We start from the raw sequence: 14,841 nt of genomic DNA, 5'->3' as shown, positions 1-14,841 counted from the left end.
TCGAGTCTTTACGGACACCAGAGTGAAGTGGGTCGCTATACAGACCTCTCTTGAGTCTTTACAGACACCAGAGTGAAGAGGGTCACTATACAGACCTCTCTCGAGTCTTTACAGACACCAGAGTGAAGAGGGTCACTATACAGACCTCTCTCGAGTCTTTGCGGACACGGCAGGAGACGTTGAACCACCGCCAAACCTGACGCCTCAGCACAAACACTACTAATAGGCCTTTATTGTGGTGTTTGTTCGAGAATTCTCTTTTATGACCCGGTTCATCATAAGTACTGAGGGTGCCTTGTAGGAAGCATGGAATAGAGAACCATTCCCCTCTCTAACAAACATGTCTTCCTCTATCTGATCTCAGGAGCTTCGCAGCATGAGTATCTCCCCCAAGCGTCCTCTAATACGACTCAAGCTTTGATTTGACAAAACATGGACTCCTCATAAAAAGATGACAACTCGTTGTAGAGATCCATTTTCAAGCATGAAAGAGACTTGAATCTGGGCTAACAGTGCCCCTGGTGTGCACTGGCTCATTATGGAGCCATATCACGTTATTGTGTCTGACATCTTTATGTTCTAAGAAACATTTTCATGTCGGAGTTGCACTCCTGATTGGAGATGGGGTTGCTGTCTGAGGCAGCTTTGAAACTTTTATTTTCGAAAGGGCAACTCAAGTTCCTGGGCTAAAATAAGCACCCAGTTGACACCCAGAGCATAAACAATTTACACAGAGGGATCAAAAAGTGGGGGTTTGCACACGTCTCTTGGTTTACCTGTAAACGAGAGCACACCTGGAAGTGAGGGGGTATCACTGTCCTCAGGTGTGTGCAATAGTGCCACACCCACTTCTTAAATGTCGTGTTTAGTGTCACACATGGTATTTGTCCCATTTAAAGGGCAGATAAGGGTTGGCCCACCCAGCAAGACAAATCACATATCCAAGCACTTTAGCAGGGTTGAGTAAAAAAGACCCAATTTATCATCCTCAGTACCCTGTCGTGAAGCTGTGTTCCAGACTATTTTTTTGCCACTATGTTGCTTTGGTGTTCAGAGTTAGGGGAACTAATTGGCTCCACTTCTTGTGGGAAGCAATACATTATACTGACAAGGACGTTTTAAAACTGTTGTTTTTGTCTTTGATCTGGTCTTATTAAAAGTGAAGGCAAAGTTGATATGTCCAGAAAAAGGCTGAATTTTAAAGTTGCCCCAGTTTAGGGGCAGTGTCTCTCCATGTTGACTGTAACAGTATTGAAGAAAATACAGCAAGATCAAGTCATCACTTGGTATGTGTATGGCAATTGTAAGGTTTCCAAGTACTACTACAATAATAATAAAAACATTTGTCCATAATCCAAATGTCTGCTTTCTGTTTGAATGGTCCTATCTTAAACATGAAAATGTTTGGTCTGTTGGATATTTTCCCATGGAATGTGTTTGAAAAAGAGAGAGTCAATTTAGTAATTAGTTTCAGTGCTGTCCAATTACAAAACTTTAGTATGAAGAACTACTTTAGTGCTGGCAAGATCCGCATTAGCCATAAAGCTGTTCTTTTACAAGGTGTGTGGGATAAAGAGATTTGAAGGCCTCTGCAGGGAGGGAAGTCTCTGATTCATTTTCAGAAGGAGATTAGATACATTTTCACATTCACTGCACAAGATACAGCAGAGCCTACGAACGGTCACATGTAAGACTGTCTGAGCATGTCCATATAAATCCCAATATGAATTAAATTAAAGTCAGCATTGAATAAAGTATTATCTAACTGGAATTTAAGGAGATGCCATTTAAGCTATTCCAGAACAAAACTACTAGTTACATTGAGGCCAATTGCAAGTGTGTTAATCCTGTGAAACTCAATGAGACTACAGCCTTGAACCTGGAGTCTTACATATCCCTATACATATGTGAAGAGTAATGAAGTATAATTCAGGCATTTCAACACAGCCCCCTACCCCCCTGCCGTGCATTGCCATGGAATACTTGTGTGGAAATGAAGACTTGTGGGCTATGAGACACATTAAAGTGATGTATGACAGAAGAAACCAGAGACTGGTTTAAGGGGTTAATGTTGAGCTGGGGGGAGACACATTCTGGAAGGAGAGCAGGAAACGAAGGGGAGGTTTTTCCTCTCAGCTCTGTTCCCTCCAGACAACCTCAGACGATCTCTCACCCTCTCCTCCACCGCCCCATCCACTGTGCTGTGATAAGTGACTCGTCTCCCTTGTGTCCAGACTCCGTCATCAGACAACATTCTTTGTCGCGGAGTCTGTTGTCTGCCCCTCCCAGAATACTACCCTACTCCTGCAGTGACATTGCTCTCTCTCTGTCTCTCTCTCTGTCTCTTTCTCTGTCTCTCTCTCTGTCTCTCTTTCTCTCTCTCTCTGTCTCTCTATCTCTCTGTCTCTCTCTCTGTTTCTCTCTCTCTCTATCCATCACAGACACAATCATCCCCCTCTCGTTCCACTACCATGCTTGTCATCCTCTTCCTCTCTGACCACAAGGAAACACTACGGTGGCCACTAGCTTTGATGTGCTCTGCTAAGGTTCACTTTAACACTAGAGCTGTAGTGAGAAGAGAAAGAGCCGTTAAGGTTGAGACTCTCTTTGCTGTCACCGTCTGCAGGTAAGGATCATCAGCGGAGATCAGGGCGGGACGCAGGTCATGATTCTCAGTTATAGTATACAGACAGTGCAGCCACCACTGTACAAATGATAGGTGACGTGACATTATCGAGTGATTTAACTCCAGTAATAGTTCTGCACTGCCTCTGAACATAATTAATCAAGTTTAATGATGTTATATCAGGGTAAGTGTTATATAACTGGTCAAGCATGACCTTGGTCTCAGTGCAGCAAACGAAAGCGACGTTTCAGGGGGCTGTATCAGCTTTGTGCCAGTGCCTGTGATGCCGTAGCACTCGTAACCCAACTGTGCCAGTGGGCCGTGGGTGCCCTCCTCACCCTTAGCCCTCAGCCAACACCTCGTCTGTCACTGTGCTGCCAGGGACACCTGAGCTCTGGGGCTTTGACTTCCCATTAAAGTTTAACAGGTAGGTGTGGTAGCGGTGGCCACGCCCCTCTGACAGACAGTGGAGGGGATGGAGGGGTAGGGTGTGTTCTTGTGATCCCGTATGGATCAAATGACCGGACAGAGTTCAGAGAGAAAATCGCCAGTCAGGCCCTTTACTGAAGGTCATTTGCTACACTGCACAGAGCTCACAGGTCTGGTTCAGTCCCATAGGGAAGCCTCAGAAACGTGGTGCACACAGTTACAGTTTCACGTATTACATAACTTATATTCTTGGCTGCCAATGTAATGGATGCATGGAGTCAGATGGCTGAGCGCTGAGGGAGTCGGGCTAGTAATCAGAAGGTTGCCCGATCGATTCCACGCCGTGCCAAATGACGTTGTGTCCTTGGGCAAGGCACTTCACCCTACTTGTCTCTGGGGGAATGTCCCTGTACTTACTGTAAGTCGCTCTGGATAAGAGTGTCTGCTAAATGACTAAATGTAAAATTGCTTGTTTAATATATCAATAATGATCCATTCTTGTCATACTTGAGTTCTTGTGTGTGTGTGTGTTATCTTCATCTTATGTTCTCTGAATGTGTGCCAACCTATTTCCCTCCCAGTAATACTAGTGTCCTATTTTTCAAAACCTGAAAAGCCTTTTTTTTTTGTATCTGAAAAAAAAAAAAAAACAGTGATGACTATCCTTCCCGATCCTGCTGGACTATTTCCCTGTTTCCGAGAGAGATTAGGCTCAGCAAATGTCCCTCCACAGGGGTGGAGAAAAGCAGGAGGCATAGGCCACCATTACAGATTCTGGAAAACTACCACAGAGGACGGATGGATGGAGGGAGAGAGCAACGTGAAAGAAGAAAAATCGTTCCCATTAGAATGGGGAATGGTTCCGTCTCTCACTACCAGAAACAGCTACCTAATGTGAATATAATGAGGTAGGCCTCTCTATCCTCCATCAGCCTCATTCATAAAGATATACATTTTCTTTCTAATACCGTTTGATGAAAGAGAAGCAGAGCAGTTTTTTTTAACCCTTTCGGCCTCAATAGAAAAGACGGTATGGGTAAAGAGCAACACTATTTGGCCCATTAAGGCTAATTTCACGACAGTGAGGAGTGAAAACACCATAAGGAACAATGTGTGTGTCTGTCACCGCCCTGAAATGTTAAGACTCATGGAATCCTCTGTTCATTCTTGATTAATGATGTGTTTTCTTATTCGATTTAGTGATGACGGCTTGTACTCTCTGTGGGACTTCACTCTGTGGGACTTCCAAACACAAACATTTGTGTTTGGAAGAGACGGGACTGAAGTTGACCACATCTGACATGTCTGAATTAGAATCAGCATGTCTGGAAGAAGATGTGGTCACTGAGTGGGTTTCAAACTCCCAACAGGCGGCAATTTGCATCTATTAGAAGAGCAAAAACCATTGCAAGAGCTCTGGGATTGTTATTCTACCCGTGATGTCATTTCCTGTCCGGCTGAGACTTTTTTAATGTTTTTTTATGCATGTTGAGAGAGTACTCAGGTTTCCCCTTGGGGAGAGATTTATGAACATGTTTTGAGTAAGCTTAGGAGTAGCCAGAGAGGCTATTTGTTGTCATTCTAGGTGGGTTCCTTTTACTGGCTTGCTAATAGGTCCACAGCCATTCACCCTGTCCCAGTGGTTGGCATGAAGACATTGTGACAGACTTTCGTAGGGAAGGTGGGGTAGAGGTGTGATGTCATTAACAGAGTGGGTCAGTGCCTGCCTCACTAACACCCACGATCCGGGATGCCCTGGTGATGGAATGGGCGTGTCACGGGATAGCATGCAGTCCGGCCTGTTGCCCCATTTCTCTGAGTCAGACCAGATCGTCTGCTCCTTGCTCATTCCAGCTAGGTCTCATCTCCTATGATGGATCTCTCTTTGATGAGGGAAACTGATGATGTTTCACAGCTCCAATGTACTGACAAGCTCTCTCCTGCACATGTCGTTCACAGGAAGACTGACAGATCATCAAAGTACGGGTAAAAAACAATCGAGTTTGAAAGGTTTAAGTGTAGCCTTGGGTTTTATCTGAACTTCTGAATTCCGTGGAAAAAAATATAGCCAGTAAGAAACACTGTTCTAGAGAGAGAGAGACTCATCCTTCATCTTCCTCCACCTACCTCACTGTCTCCCTCGCTCCCTCTACCTCCTTATCTCTGAGATGCTGTCATCGGTGGAGCTGAGCATGGTCGGGTGTGGCGTCTGCAGGGTCCTAAGGGGCTCAGACACAATCCACAGTGGCATCTCCCAACATCACACTCCAGTGGGTGCTGCTACGCTCCACTGGAGACGACGTCTCTTTGTGACTCCCCACATTTCACAGAAGAAGAAAAAAACAGGCCTGATTTCCCAAAAGAACACACACAACTTAGGCTTTCACAACATGACTGAGATGCTTTTGGATTCCTCGTCTAGATTTGTCCCAATGTTACCGCACTGTTAAGGAATCTCAACACGGACCACCCATGATTCAATCAGAGGGGTTAGTCTGTTGCATCGTGGTCAGTGTGAGACAAGGAAAAACAAGATCACACGCTTCAGTCTCCCTTCAACAGCACATTTGATCAGCCAATCGTCATGTCTGCAGATGCATTAGTCCTCTTTTTCTGTTGAATGTGAAGATACATGGACGGGTAAATCAATAAGCTGAGAGAAGGATGACTAGTGCAGATGAGAAGCAGGAGAAGGGTGTGGGAGGAGTGCTGATGGAAGGTGTGTGTATGTGATCATCAAAGAGTGAGGGGGAGTAAGCGTGAGAGAGTGAGACCCCCCCCCCCCCAACCCCACTGGCAGGCTTCTAGTCTCTTTCATTTTCTCATAATTACAGTGGAATCCAGAGATAAGACCACACTCTAATTGCTTGCAGGAATCTATCATTACAACACTATCGGAATGATTAACAAGGTAGACTCAGACAAGGCCATACACATTAACACACTCACACACACACAAAAGGGGGAATAATTATAATGGTTGTTCTCACCTTCTGGGCATCAACACCCCTTAGTACCCCAGTGAGGTGCAACCCTTCACACCATGAAGGTAATGTCACCCATGTCAGGTTCTGTTAGGCATGGCCCACTCCTGCACCCTCCCCAGACTGAACCAACACTCATTACGTCTGACCGTTTGACTTGGCACCCAAGAGAACGCATTCACACAGAACTACACTTACCATCGGAGGGACTCATGAATACCAATCATTCGACCGGTGCAGGGCATCCAATCTATAAATCGTGAGGACGTTGTTAGCATTAACATACAGCTCTGTACAATCAAGAATATGTCCGCCATGTTTGACAAATGAGATTCATTATCTTTTCGCTGAATGGTCCAGTGAACAGGGAGGATGAAAAACATATTAGCATAATTTATGTTCACGCCTATCAAGTCATTTTTACTAATCCACAAAGTGGCTGCATAGAAACTCTTTATTTGGCCTTGCAGTTTGGTGGCCCCTTCTTCTAAACAAAGCTACTGGGGCGAATGGTTGATGTCTTGCTTGACAGGGTCAAGACAACAGGATCTCTCACACAAGGACACAGTAGGGTTGACCATGAAACATCCTTGTGGTGATATAGGGGGAATAGATGGGGATGCCAGACTGGATTTAGCCTCCCTGGGAAACTCTAAACCCTGACAGACATACATGTGTATGTGTGGCATGCCTGACATCGAAGCAGCATTGGGAAAATCGTCACCACCACCAGTGTTGTTTAAGGTTGCCCAATGTCCACAAACCTAACTTGAGTTAGGTCTAAGGCCTAACCTGGGTGAGGAGATTAATCTTGTGTGAATGACATTAAGATAGTAAATACATCTGGTGTAGGCTGGTTATGTCTCCATGGTTTGTAATTTCACAGTTTAGACACTAATTTATGGATACCACCTTGTGTCCTCTTTCTCCTTTCTGTCATGCCAAAGTGCATGGCTGGTAAATGACCTTTACATCAGATTTGCTCATTAAATTCATCAGTCAATCAATTGGTGGTTTTGAGTTTGGGTATGACTGTAAATCATTCCCTTTGGTTTGACAGGGAAAAAAAACAATTACGTCCAAGATGGAAATTCAAAATTGTAAAGACATTTCTCACAGAAAAAAAACTGGCAATTTAGGTTACAGCAAGTCAGTGCAATCACCAGAAGCAACACAAGAGAGTGAGTCAATAATGGTTTATCCAGCAATTAAATGCTTGGGGGGGGGGGGGGGTACTGTCTTTAGGGTCTTATTGTCTGCTATATTACCAATGTGACAAAGACTGGCCAGACAATTTCTCAAACCGCTGTTGAGGATTAGAAACTCATTTTCTAACATCCTTGGAAATGTTTTTTTATCAGCGCAAACATTCTTTAGCTTCCTCCGCTGACCCAGCAGAATGACCGCAACACAACTCCCGTTTTTCAAGAGGAAACATTCCTGCTTCAAGAGACACTGCCACCCCTTCCCTCTAACATAAACAATTTCCCTGACCTGACCCCATACAGACCAAACCGTGGACCAAAAATGTGAAAGAAAAGCTAAAAATAAACCATCTAGAGTAAATTAGGCTACACACCTTCATACAGAGCCTGGAGCCATTTCTTTACACTGGAGTAAGGATGTGCTTGGGCCAGGTTCTTAAGATGTGGTTTTACCAGTTAACAGCTTAATGTGACGGAGAACAACATCTCTATCTCAATCAGACAAAGCCTGACAACGTACAATTCCAAATCTTCTTCACCAGGGGAGACAGGTAATGCCAAGGTCATAGTCGTAGAAACAGTCGAATGACATGTATGGCCAGTGGCGACGCTGGAGGCTAAACCCTCTAAATATGACTAATTGCCCCTGCTGTTCCACCTCTTAGAATACAGGTTAAAACTCATTACGGGGTGTTTCGCTTCAGTGAGCTGCTGTTCTGGCTCTCAGGGCAGACAGGGAAACGCTCCCACACCTAACAGACACATACAAAACAGGCACACAATCACATGCGAGCACACACACACACAGACACAGCTTGTTGCTTCTGTTGTTGCTGGCACTAAAACACAGGGATACAGACTCACATGGCTTTGAACCTTTGGGGGTAACGGCCTAAACACTGTGATACACGAAGATGTTAAACAAAATAACAACACACATCTATACACTGGCTACCACTGCGTCTTCAATGAAGAAAGATTCCTTTGTTGCATCCCAAGTCCTTATCCTTAACAACGGTTTAAGTACTTTTCTCCTGGTATTAGTTCCAGTACTCTCCTATAACTGGGTGCCAAATGCCTGCATCGAGGTTTCCTGTTACTTTGACAAGTCCACTCGGTTGAGAGGTAATACCTTTAGCATCGATTAGAACATCTTTATCCATGTATGGCTGACTCTTTGATGCTTGAAAGAGAGCCAACAGTGTAGGGAAAGCATACCACACACTGGCCCATAGGCATGCCAGCTTAATCTTTCCGTTTTTTTGGGGCAACAAAAACAAACAAAACCTTTGTTAATTTTCTTACAATGTCCCATCAATCCAGAACTTGTATACCTGCGAGCTGAAACTTGTTTGTCTGGTCCACAATGTACCTATTCATTCTGACAGGACCTGTTTCCCAATAACACCTGTATAATGAGTTTATGTTTAAATAAGCTCCACATCAATACTGTTCTGGGTTTTGCAACAATAACTTTTGAATCCAGAGCACAAAAGGCACAATGCAGACATGGAGTATCAAGCTCTAGGTGGGGTTGACAAATAAAGTGTGGGGAACAACAGAACACCAGACTCCAGGGCAAAGAGCCAGAGAATCTCATATCTATAACAATGTCACTCTAACCATGTGTCCCTGGTACAATCCAATTTGACCAGAAGGGTTTTCTGGGATGCCATTCCGAACTACACAACCTCAACTGACATAACACCACCACGGCCTTTGGCTCAGCTGTTGCCGTAGTAACAAAGATCTTGAGTTTCAGTTCACACCAGAGAATTAAAGGCACGATCCCCCCATTAACTATCCACATTATACTAGTGCAGCAACTGGATATGTGTCGGTTCCAAAACGCCAGCATCATCTGGACAGCCGGATGGTGCAATGTGATTTCACCTTCTGAAAAATTGTCCAGTGGTCTCTTATAACGCAACTTTGAATTTATTGTGACCTGCATGCTGTATAAATCACGGCAACGATACCAACCCCCCCCCCCCCCCCCCCTGCCCTCCCTAATCGTAAATAGATAGTATAAAGTCAATTTACTTTTAAGGTAGCTACCCATCATCCGTTTGGGATAGTACCCTACTCTGGCTGTGAGTAGGTTTTTTCAAGAATAGATCCTGTCACTCGCATCTTCTTGTGCGCGAGCGTTTCTGCCTTGAATGACGAGCACGGGCGCAACCATGATCAATCTATATTTCCTATAGGCTACTTAAAGGCATTCATTGTCGCCCGTAGCCTAATGATGTTACTAATATGAAAACCCTTACAAAACTAATCGATATTTGTTATAGGCAGCTCGGACGCCGCACAACATCCTTCCATTACATGGTTTTTAAAGTGGTTGATTACACTGTAGAATTGTCTTTACCTGCCCACTGTTTGGTTGGCGAGCTGTCGCATTCGATTGAATTGCTTCTTCATCTTGTATTTTTCTGCGTTAACACCGATGGTTAGAGCGGTTCCACATATCTCATTGACAGACGGCCAGATCTCCAAAGAGGTAAAAGAGAAGGTCCACCCTTTAAAAATCCGTTTCTCTCATTGCTATAGCGAACACATCGCAAATTAAGGGAAATTGCGAGCTAATTTCTATGCATTTTATGGTTCCTGTCACCCACTCCACTGCTCAAAGATGCTGGACCAATTTTCTCCCCGGGCAGAGTGACAGCTCACGACGCCGCTCGCTAGTGCAGTATGGGAAAAGTAGTTTAATCTGCTATTTGGCTCAGAGTCAAGCTAAGAATTACCAATTTAATTTTGTTAAATTACATGCTCACAAAGGATTCCTTGATATTCGGTACACTACACATAAAGGGTGTTATGTATCATTATAGACAAAATGTTTAGTGGAAAATACAAATATCTCGATTGTACATGCGATAGAAAGGCAATTAGCACCATCATGTGGTAACAAAATACACATTTATTGTAGCTCTACTGTTATTCAGTACAACAGCAGGTGGCGGTACTGAGTTTGGTGTGGGGTGGCACTAGTTACATTACGATTGAAACCACAGATGAAGACAAGCATTACTTCATGAATGATCAAATGCAAAAGTTTCTACTTGTTGCTACTGGTAGCCAACTAGTGACAGCCAAGGTTACCTTTCTTCGAGATATTGTAAAGCATATCCGTTGATTTTCCTCGTCGACTTTGGACTGAGTTTGAAAAAAAATGCGGGACCGAACCAAGGAGTTGGGAAATGTAAGTTCTAAGAGCTGGCGCTAGCTAGTCAGCAAAAGTTAGCTCGCTAGCTCTACACGCTGACTTGCATTGTAAATATGCAAGCAGTGGGTTTACAAAATTAACGCATATTTATATGTTAATGGGGTTAGCTAATTAAAAAATTTGCAGGTGGTTAACTGGTCATATCGCTAGCTTGCCAACGTCCCCTAGTCAGATCCAAATTAATGTGTTGTCCAGCTAACGTAACGTTTTCCTTCCCTTAATACCGAAAGCAAAATAGAGGCCAGGACAAGGCATGCATGGCACTGAGTCGAGTACATCGACCACAGCACATTTTCAAGCAATCGACTGAGCTACGTTATCTAATGTTGTTCTACACAGCCGATGTAGGCCCCGATAGATGGTCTACATGACTGTTGCCAACAATATAGGATTGTGTTGTCGATTTTAAATCATGCTCTTTCCACAACAGAAAGCAGAGTCCTCAGATGAGGATGAAGAAGGCTCTCTCATGATTAAGCCTGGCACTTCCTCAGCAAAGGAAGAGAAGGAGAATGATGCCTTTTTCAAGAAGGTTCGTTTTTGCCAGTTACTACTATAGCAATCTATTTGCAAGCAAAGTGTAAGCCCTCAAAAGTCCTGGGAGTGAATCATCACCCCAAAAATCCCTTAAGGGGGTTGATGATGCCTTCTATGCCATTTCCACATCACCACACTAGTCATCCTAGGAAGAGTATGACTTGTATGGTTTGTGTTTTGGAACAGTTTGTTGTGTCAACAGTCTGTGTATGCAGCCCACCCTGGGTCACTGTCACTATGTGCACTTGATCTTGTTAGTTCAAGGGTTCACGTGTGCTGCTGAGGTGATCATATCACCGTACACACCATGCTGTGTGCTCTCCCTCAGGTGAAAGAGATCCGGGAGGGACTGGAATCTCTCAAAAAGAAGGTCTCTGACCTTGAGAACAAACAGAAAACGGTGTTAGGCATGCCACAGCCAGAGGACAGTAAGTAGACAGCATGCTACAGCTGTTTCCTTTTTCAGCAAATCTCACTCACTCTCTACGCATTCAATCAGGAAACCTTGATTTATATTTGCATGTTGCTTTGAACAAGTGTCTGTTAAATGAAGGAAAAGTAAATGCATGTCATTAATTCAAGTAGGGGTCAAAGTCTCTTCTCACACTAGATTGTACGTGTTGGACTCAGAACCTAGTGTATTTACTGTTCCTACAAAATCCTACTTCCTTGTAATGCATTTGGTACTACTTGATTAAACGGCAACCAAAGTGATGTGTGGGTCTGTTACAGGCATGAAAAGAGACCTCCAGACCCTCAGAGAAGAGATTAAAACATTGGCCTGTCTGATTCAGAAAAGACTGAAGAGTAAGTCATGAGCTGGCTTTGCTCACAAGTTGTATTAAGGTATTTATTTTCTTGTTTGTCAGTAAATATTCTTGAATGTAGACTTGTAATTTACTTTTTACCTTTTTGTTTTGTAGCAATTGAACCTAAGAAAGTTGAAGAGGAAGGGAAGTATGTTGCTATTAACATTAGGATGCAAAGAGCACAGGTAAGAAACAACAGAATATAAAAGAGCATCTTAAACTCATTGAAGTGTGATAAAAAAAAAAAAAGTAATTAGCAGTTTATTTAAGAATTTCTCATTATTCTGATCCAATCATATTGGTCTTCACCCTCTTTTTCCAGCATGGAGTCCTGTCCAGGGAGTTTGTTGAGTTGATGGGTCACTGTAACACCATCCAGGCCCAGTATAGAGATCGCAATGTGGAGAGGATAAAAAGGCAGCTCAAAATCAGTAAGTCTGAGTCAAGGACTGTTTTGAAGCCTTGGCCTGCCTAGTCAGAAAGAGGAACCGTGAACACATTTCAACATGCTATGAATTTTAGTAACCTTTCGTTATTACAAATTAGCAGAACTTTAGATCATTTTACAAATAGCTTGAAGAATTTCCCAGATGCAGCCACTGATAAGAGCTCTGTGTTCTCACAGCTGGAAATGATGTAACAGACGAGCAGTTGGACACCATGCTGGAAAGCGGACAGACGGATGTTTTCACGCAAAATGTGAGTGTGCTCGTAGTGACAATGCGAGTCACAACACAAGTTAAATTCCCATACTGTTGAAGTGAGATTGGGTATAGATTTGTTTTGTTTAAGACATGCCAGTTGATTTCACTGGACTTGAGGCTTGGACGTGGTAAGCACACAATAAAATCACTGTCCTGATGTACCGAGAGACCAACATACTGCAAGCTGTAAAGTCGAACCCCTTTATTGAATACTGCTTGTTTATGTCCTGTTGGCTTAGTGCGTGTCTTCTGTGCAGTCAAATCTGTTCAAATAAAAAGATGCGGTTGCTCACTGTGTGTGACAAGTTGCAAGCTGAAAATTACCTACCATTATATTCTCTGTCATGCAGATCCTGACGGACACTAAAGCCACTAAACAGGCCCTGAATGAGATTGAGTCTCGGCACGATGAGATCCTTAAGCTAGAGAGGAGCATCAGGGATCTGCATGACATGTTCCAGTACCTGGCCATGGAGGTAGAAGCTCAGGTAACACCAGACCCTTTAACTTATATAGTGTTTGCAAATCTAGTCAAATACACTTACTTTGAAAGAAGGCGATTTGTCTCCCCTCTCGATGCCAATGGATCAATGCCATCTGTAAGGCAAATTAAACAATTTAATTACTGTTACATGTTTTTATGCGGTGGATCACTGTAATATAGGTCGAGCACATCACAATTCCAGATCACACATCGGGAAGCTCAATATATATTTTGATGAAACCATCAAGGAAGGTGTCTGTAATTATGTTGTCTTTTTAAAGGGGGAGATGGTGAACCGTATTGAAGCCAACATTTTAAGCTCTAGTGACTATGTGGTGAAGGCTGTGGAAAACACAGGGAAAGCAGTCGAGTACAAGACCAAAGCAAGAAAGGTTCGCTTCAAAGCTCTCACCTTTACATATTTAAGTATGTGACCTAAAGATGTGGTTGAACACCTATTTCTTTCTTCCTGCAGAAGAAGATGTGGATTATGATTTGCTGTGCCATTCTCCTCATTATCCTAGCCATTTCATTGGCTGTCAGCTTTGGCTGAGGGTCATTCTTAAGTGTAAGTCAGCTCTCTTTAAAAACAAAAAAAACTAATAGAAATATAAACCTAATGTATACATCACACATTTGTTATCACTTATGAGCCTTTGGTTTGATTCTTTCAGACGTCCTCAAACCTCTCTCCTGCCCTGGGACCTTTTTTTTAAAGAAAACACTGTTTTATTGAGAACTGACCTTTTTTAACTAACGCCTTCACAGTTCAACACACACACGACAACCACCTTTAATCTCTGTTGTTCGCATTCTTGTCGAAGAGGCAATCCTGAGGACTCCTTCACCCTTCTCCGTTAAGGCTTTCCCTTAACTGGCACCACAGGGGGATTCACCTGAGGATACGTCTCAGCGGTGACAATTTCAAGAACGTTTATTCTTTGCGGTGTCCATAAGAAAGGAGAAAGGCAATATTGGATACCAAACATGGCATGGCGCTGATCGTAACATGTACTCAGGAAAACCCATAAGTAAGGTGATTCTAGTGTTAGTCTTTGTTTTATGAATTGCCAAGCTAAGAAAACCTTTCTAGCGCTGTAGGTATTGGCTGTCATTTCAGAGAGTAATATCATTAAACACAACTAATGTTTTGGTAAGTCATGATGACATGCACAGTTGATGAAACTTGAAATATGTCTGAATATGCGGTCGTTACCCATGTACATTACGTTTTTAGTTCATTATGATTGGCCTTTGAATTTGATCCCTTCCTAAAAAGGCTCCTGAAATGGTGTCTAAGCACTGCAATGACCCCAATACCCCTTAATTGTCCCATTTAAGTATCTGGTCATAGTGATTAGATTGTTGCTGCTATGAGTGGTTTTTCTGCATCAATAAGCATTGGGAATCCATTTCCAGACTGCTCGACAGCTCAAAGGTTTACCAGGAGATCATGATGTAGTTCACTATTATAATGTACAACAAGGGATGGAACATTCACTTTTTATGCTTAAATGTTTTATTGGCTTTGTTTGTTTTACGTCGAAAGTTTTTTCCCCACAGATACGTTTCATGGTGCTTTGCCCTAGCCTTAATGCTGTGGTCAACTCTCTCCCAACCAACCAAGTGCATAGATGACAGCGTTAATACCTGTCCGTTATTAGCCAGAAAAAAAGAGATTGAGGAGATCAGTGAGACATGGCTATTGTACATTACTTGGCTGTTTATATTTTGTATCAAACTTTCAGCTCATTCATTTTAATGTATAATTGTTTTTAATATAAAGTATTGTCTCTTACCATACGGTTGTGTTCTGTTGACTGTTTGCTGT

The 14,841-nt window shown here is 43.0% G+C and overlaps 2 protein-coding genes across 3 annotated transcripts in view; one reads left to right on the top strand and one right to left on the bottom strand.

Moving 5' to 3' along the window:
* The window catches only part of LOC146259584 (rho GTPase-activating protein 44-like), a 41,394-nt gene extending 31,503 nt beyond the window's left edge, over positions 1-9,891 (bottom strand). For both annotated transcript variants that reach the window (XM_084669380.1, XM_084669381.1), the window contains exon 1: positions 9,616-9,891. In XM_084669380.1, the coding sequence (XP_084525506.1) occupies positions 9,616-9,668 (53 nt within the window). In that variant the 5' untranslated portion in view covers positions 9,669-9,891. The remainder of the gene's footprint in view (positions 1-9,615) is intronic.
* Positions 9,892-10,252: 361 nt separating this feature from the next.
* On the top strand, positions 10,253-14,813 carry stx4 (syntaxin 4). Its single transcript, XM_084669951.1, has 11 exons — positions 10,253-10,452; positions 10,907-11,008; positions 11,342-11,441; positions 11,746-11,820; positions 11,937-12,007; positions 12,145-12,253; positions 12,448-12,521; positions 12,877-13,014; positions 13,292-13,402; positions 13,486-13,578; positions 13,685-14,813. Exons 1-10 carry the CDS (start codon positions 10,423-10,425, stop codon positions 13,561-13,563), a joined length of 888 nt encoding a protein of 295 aa, XP_084526077.1. The 5' UTR covers positions 10,253-10,422; the 3' UTR covers positions 13,564-13,578; positions 13,685-14,813.
* Positions 14,814-14,841: the final 28 nt, after the last annotated feature.

This window comes from Hypomesus nipponensis, chromosome 13, assembly GCF_054491055.1.
Source record: "Hypomesus nipponensis isolate SF chromosome 13, ASM5449105v1, whole genome shotgun sequence".
Classification (NCBI taxonomy): domain Eukaryota; kingdom Metazoa; phylum Chordata; class Actinopteri; order Osmeriformes; family Osmeridae; genus Hypomesus; species Hypomesus nipponensis.
The sequence above is the reverse complement of the archived record's forward strand: the minus strand, read 5'-3'. Positions and strand labels throughout refer to the sequence as shown.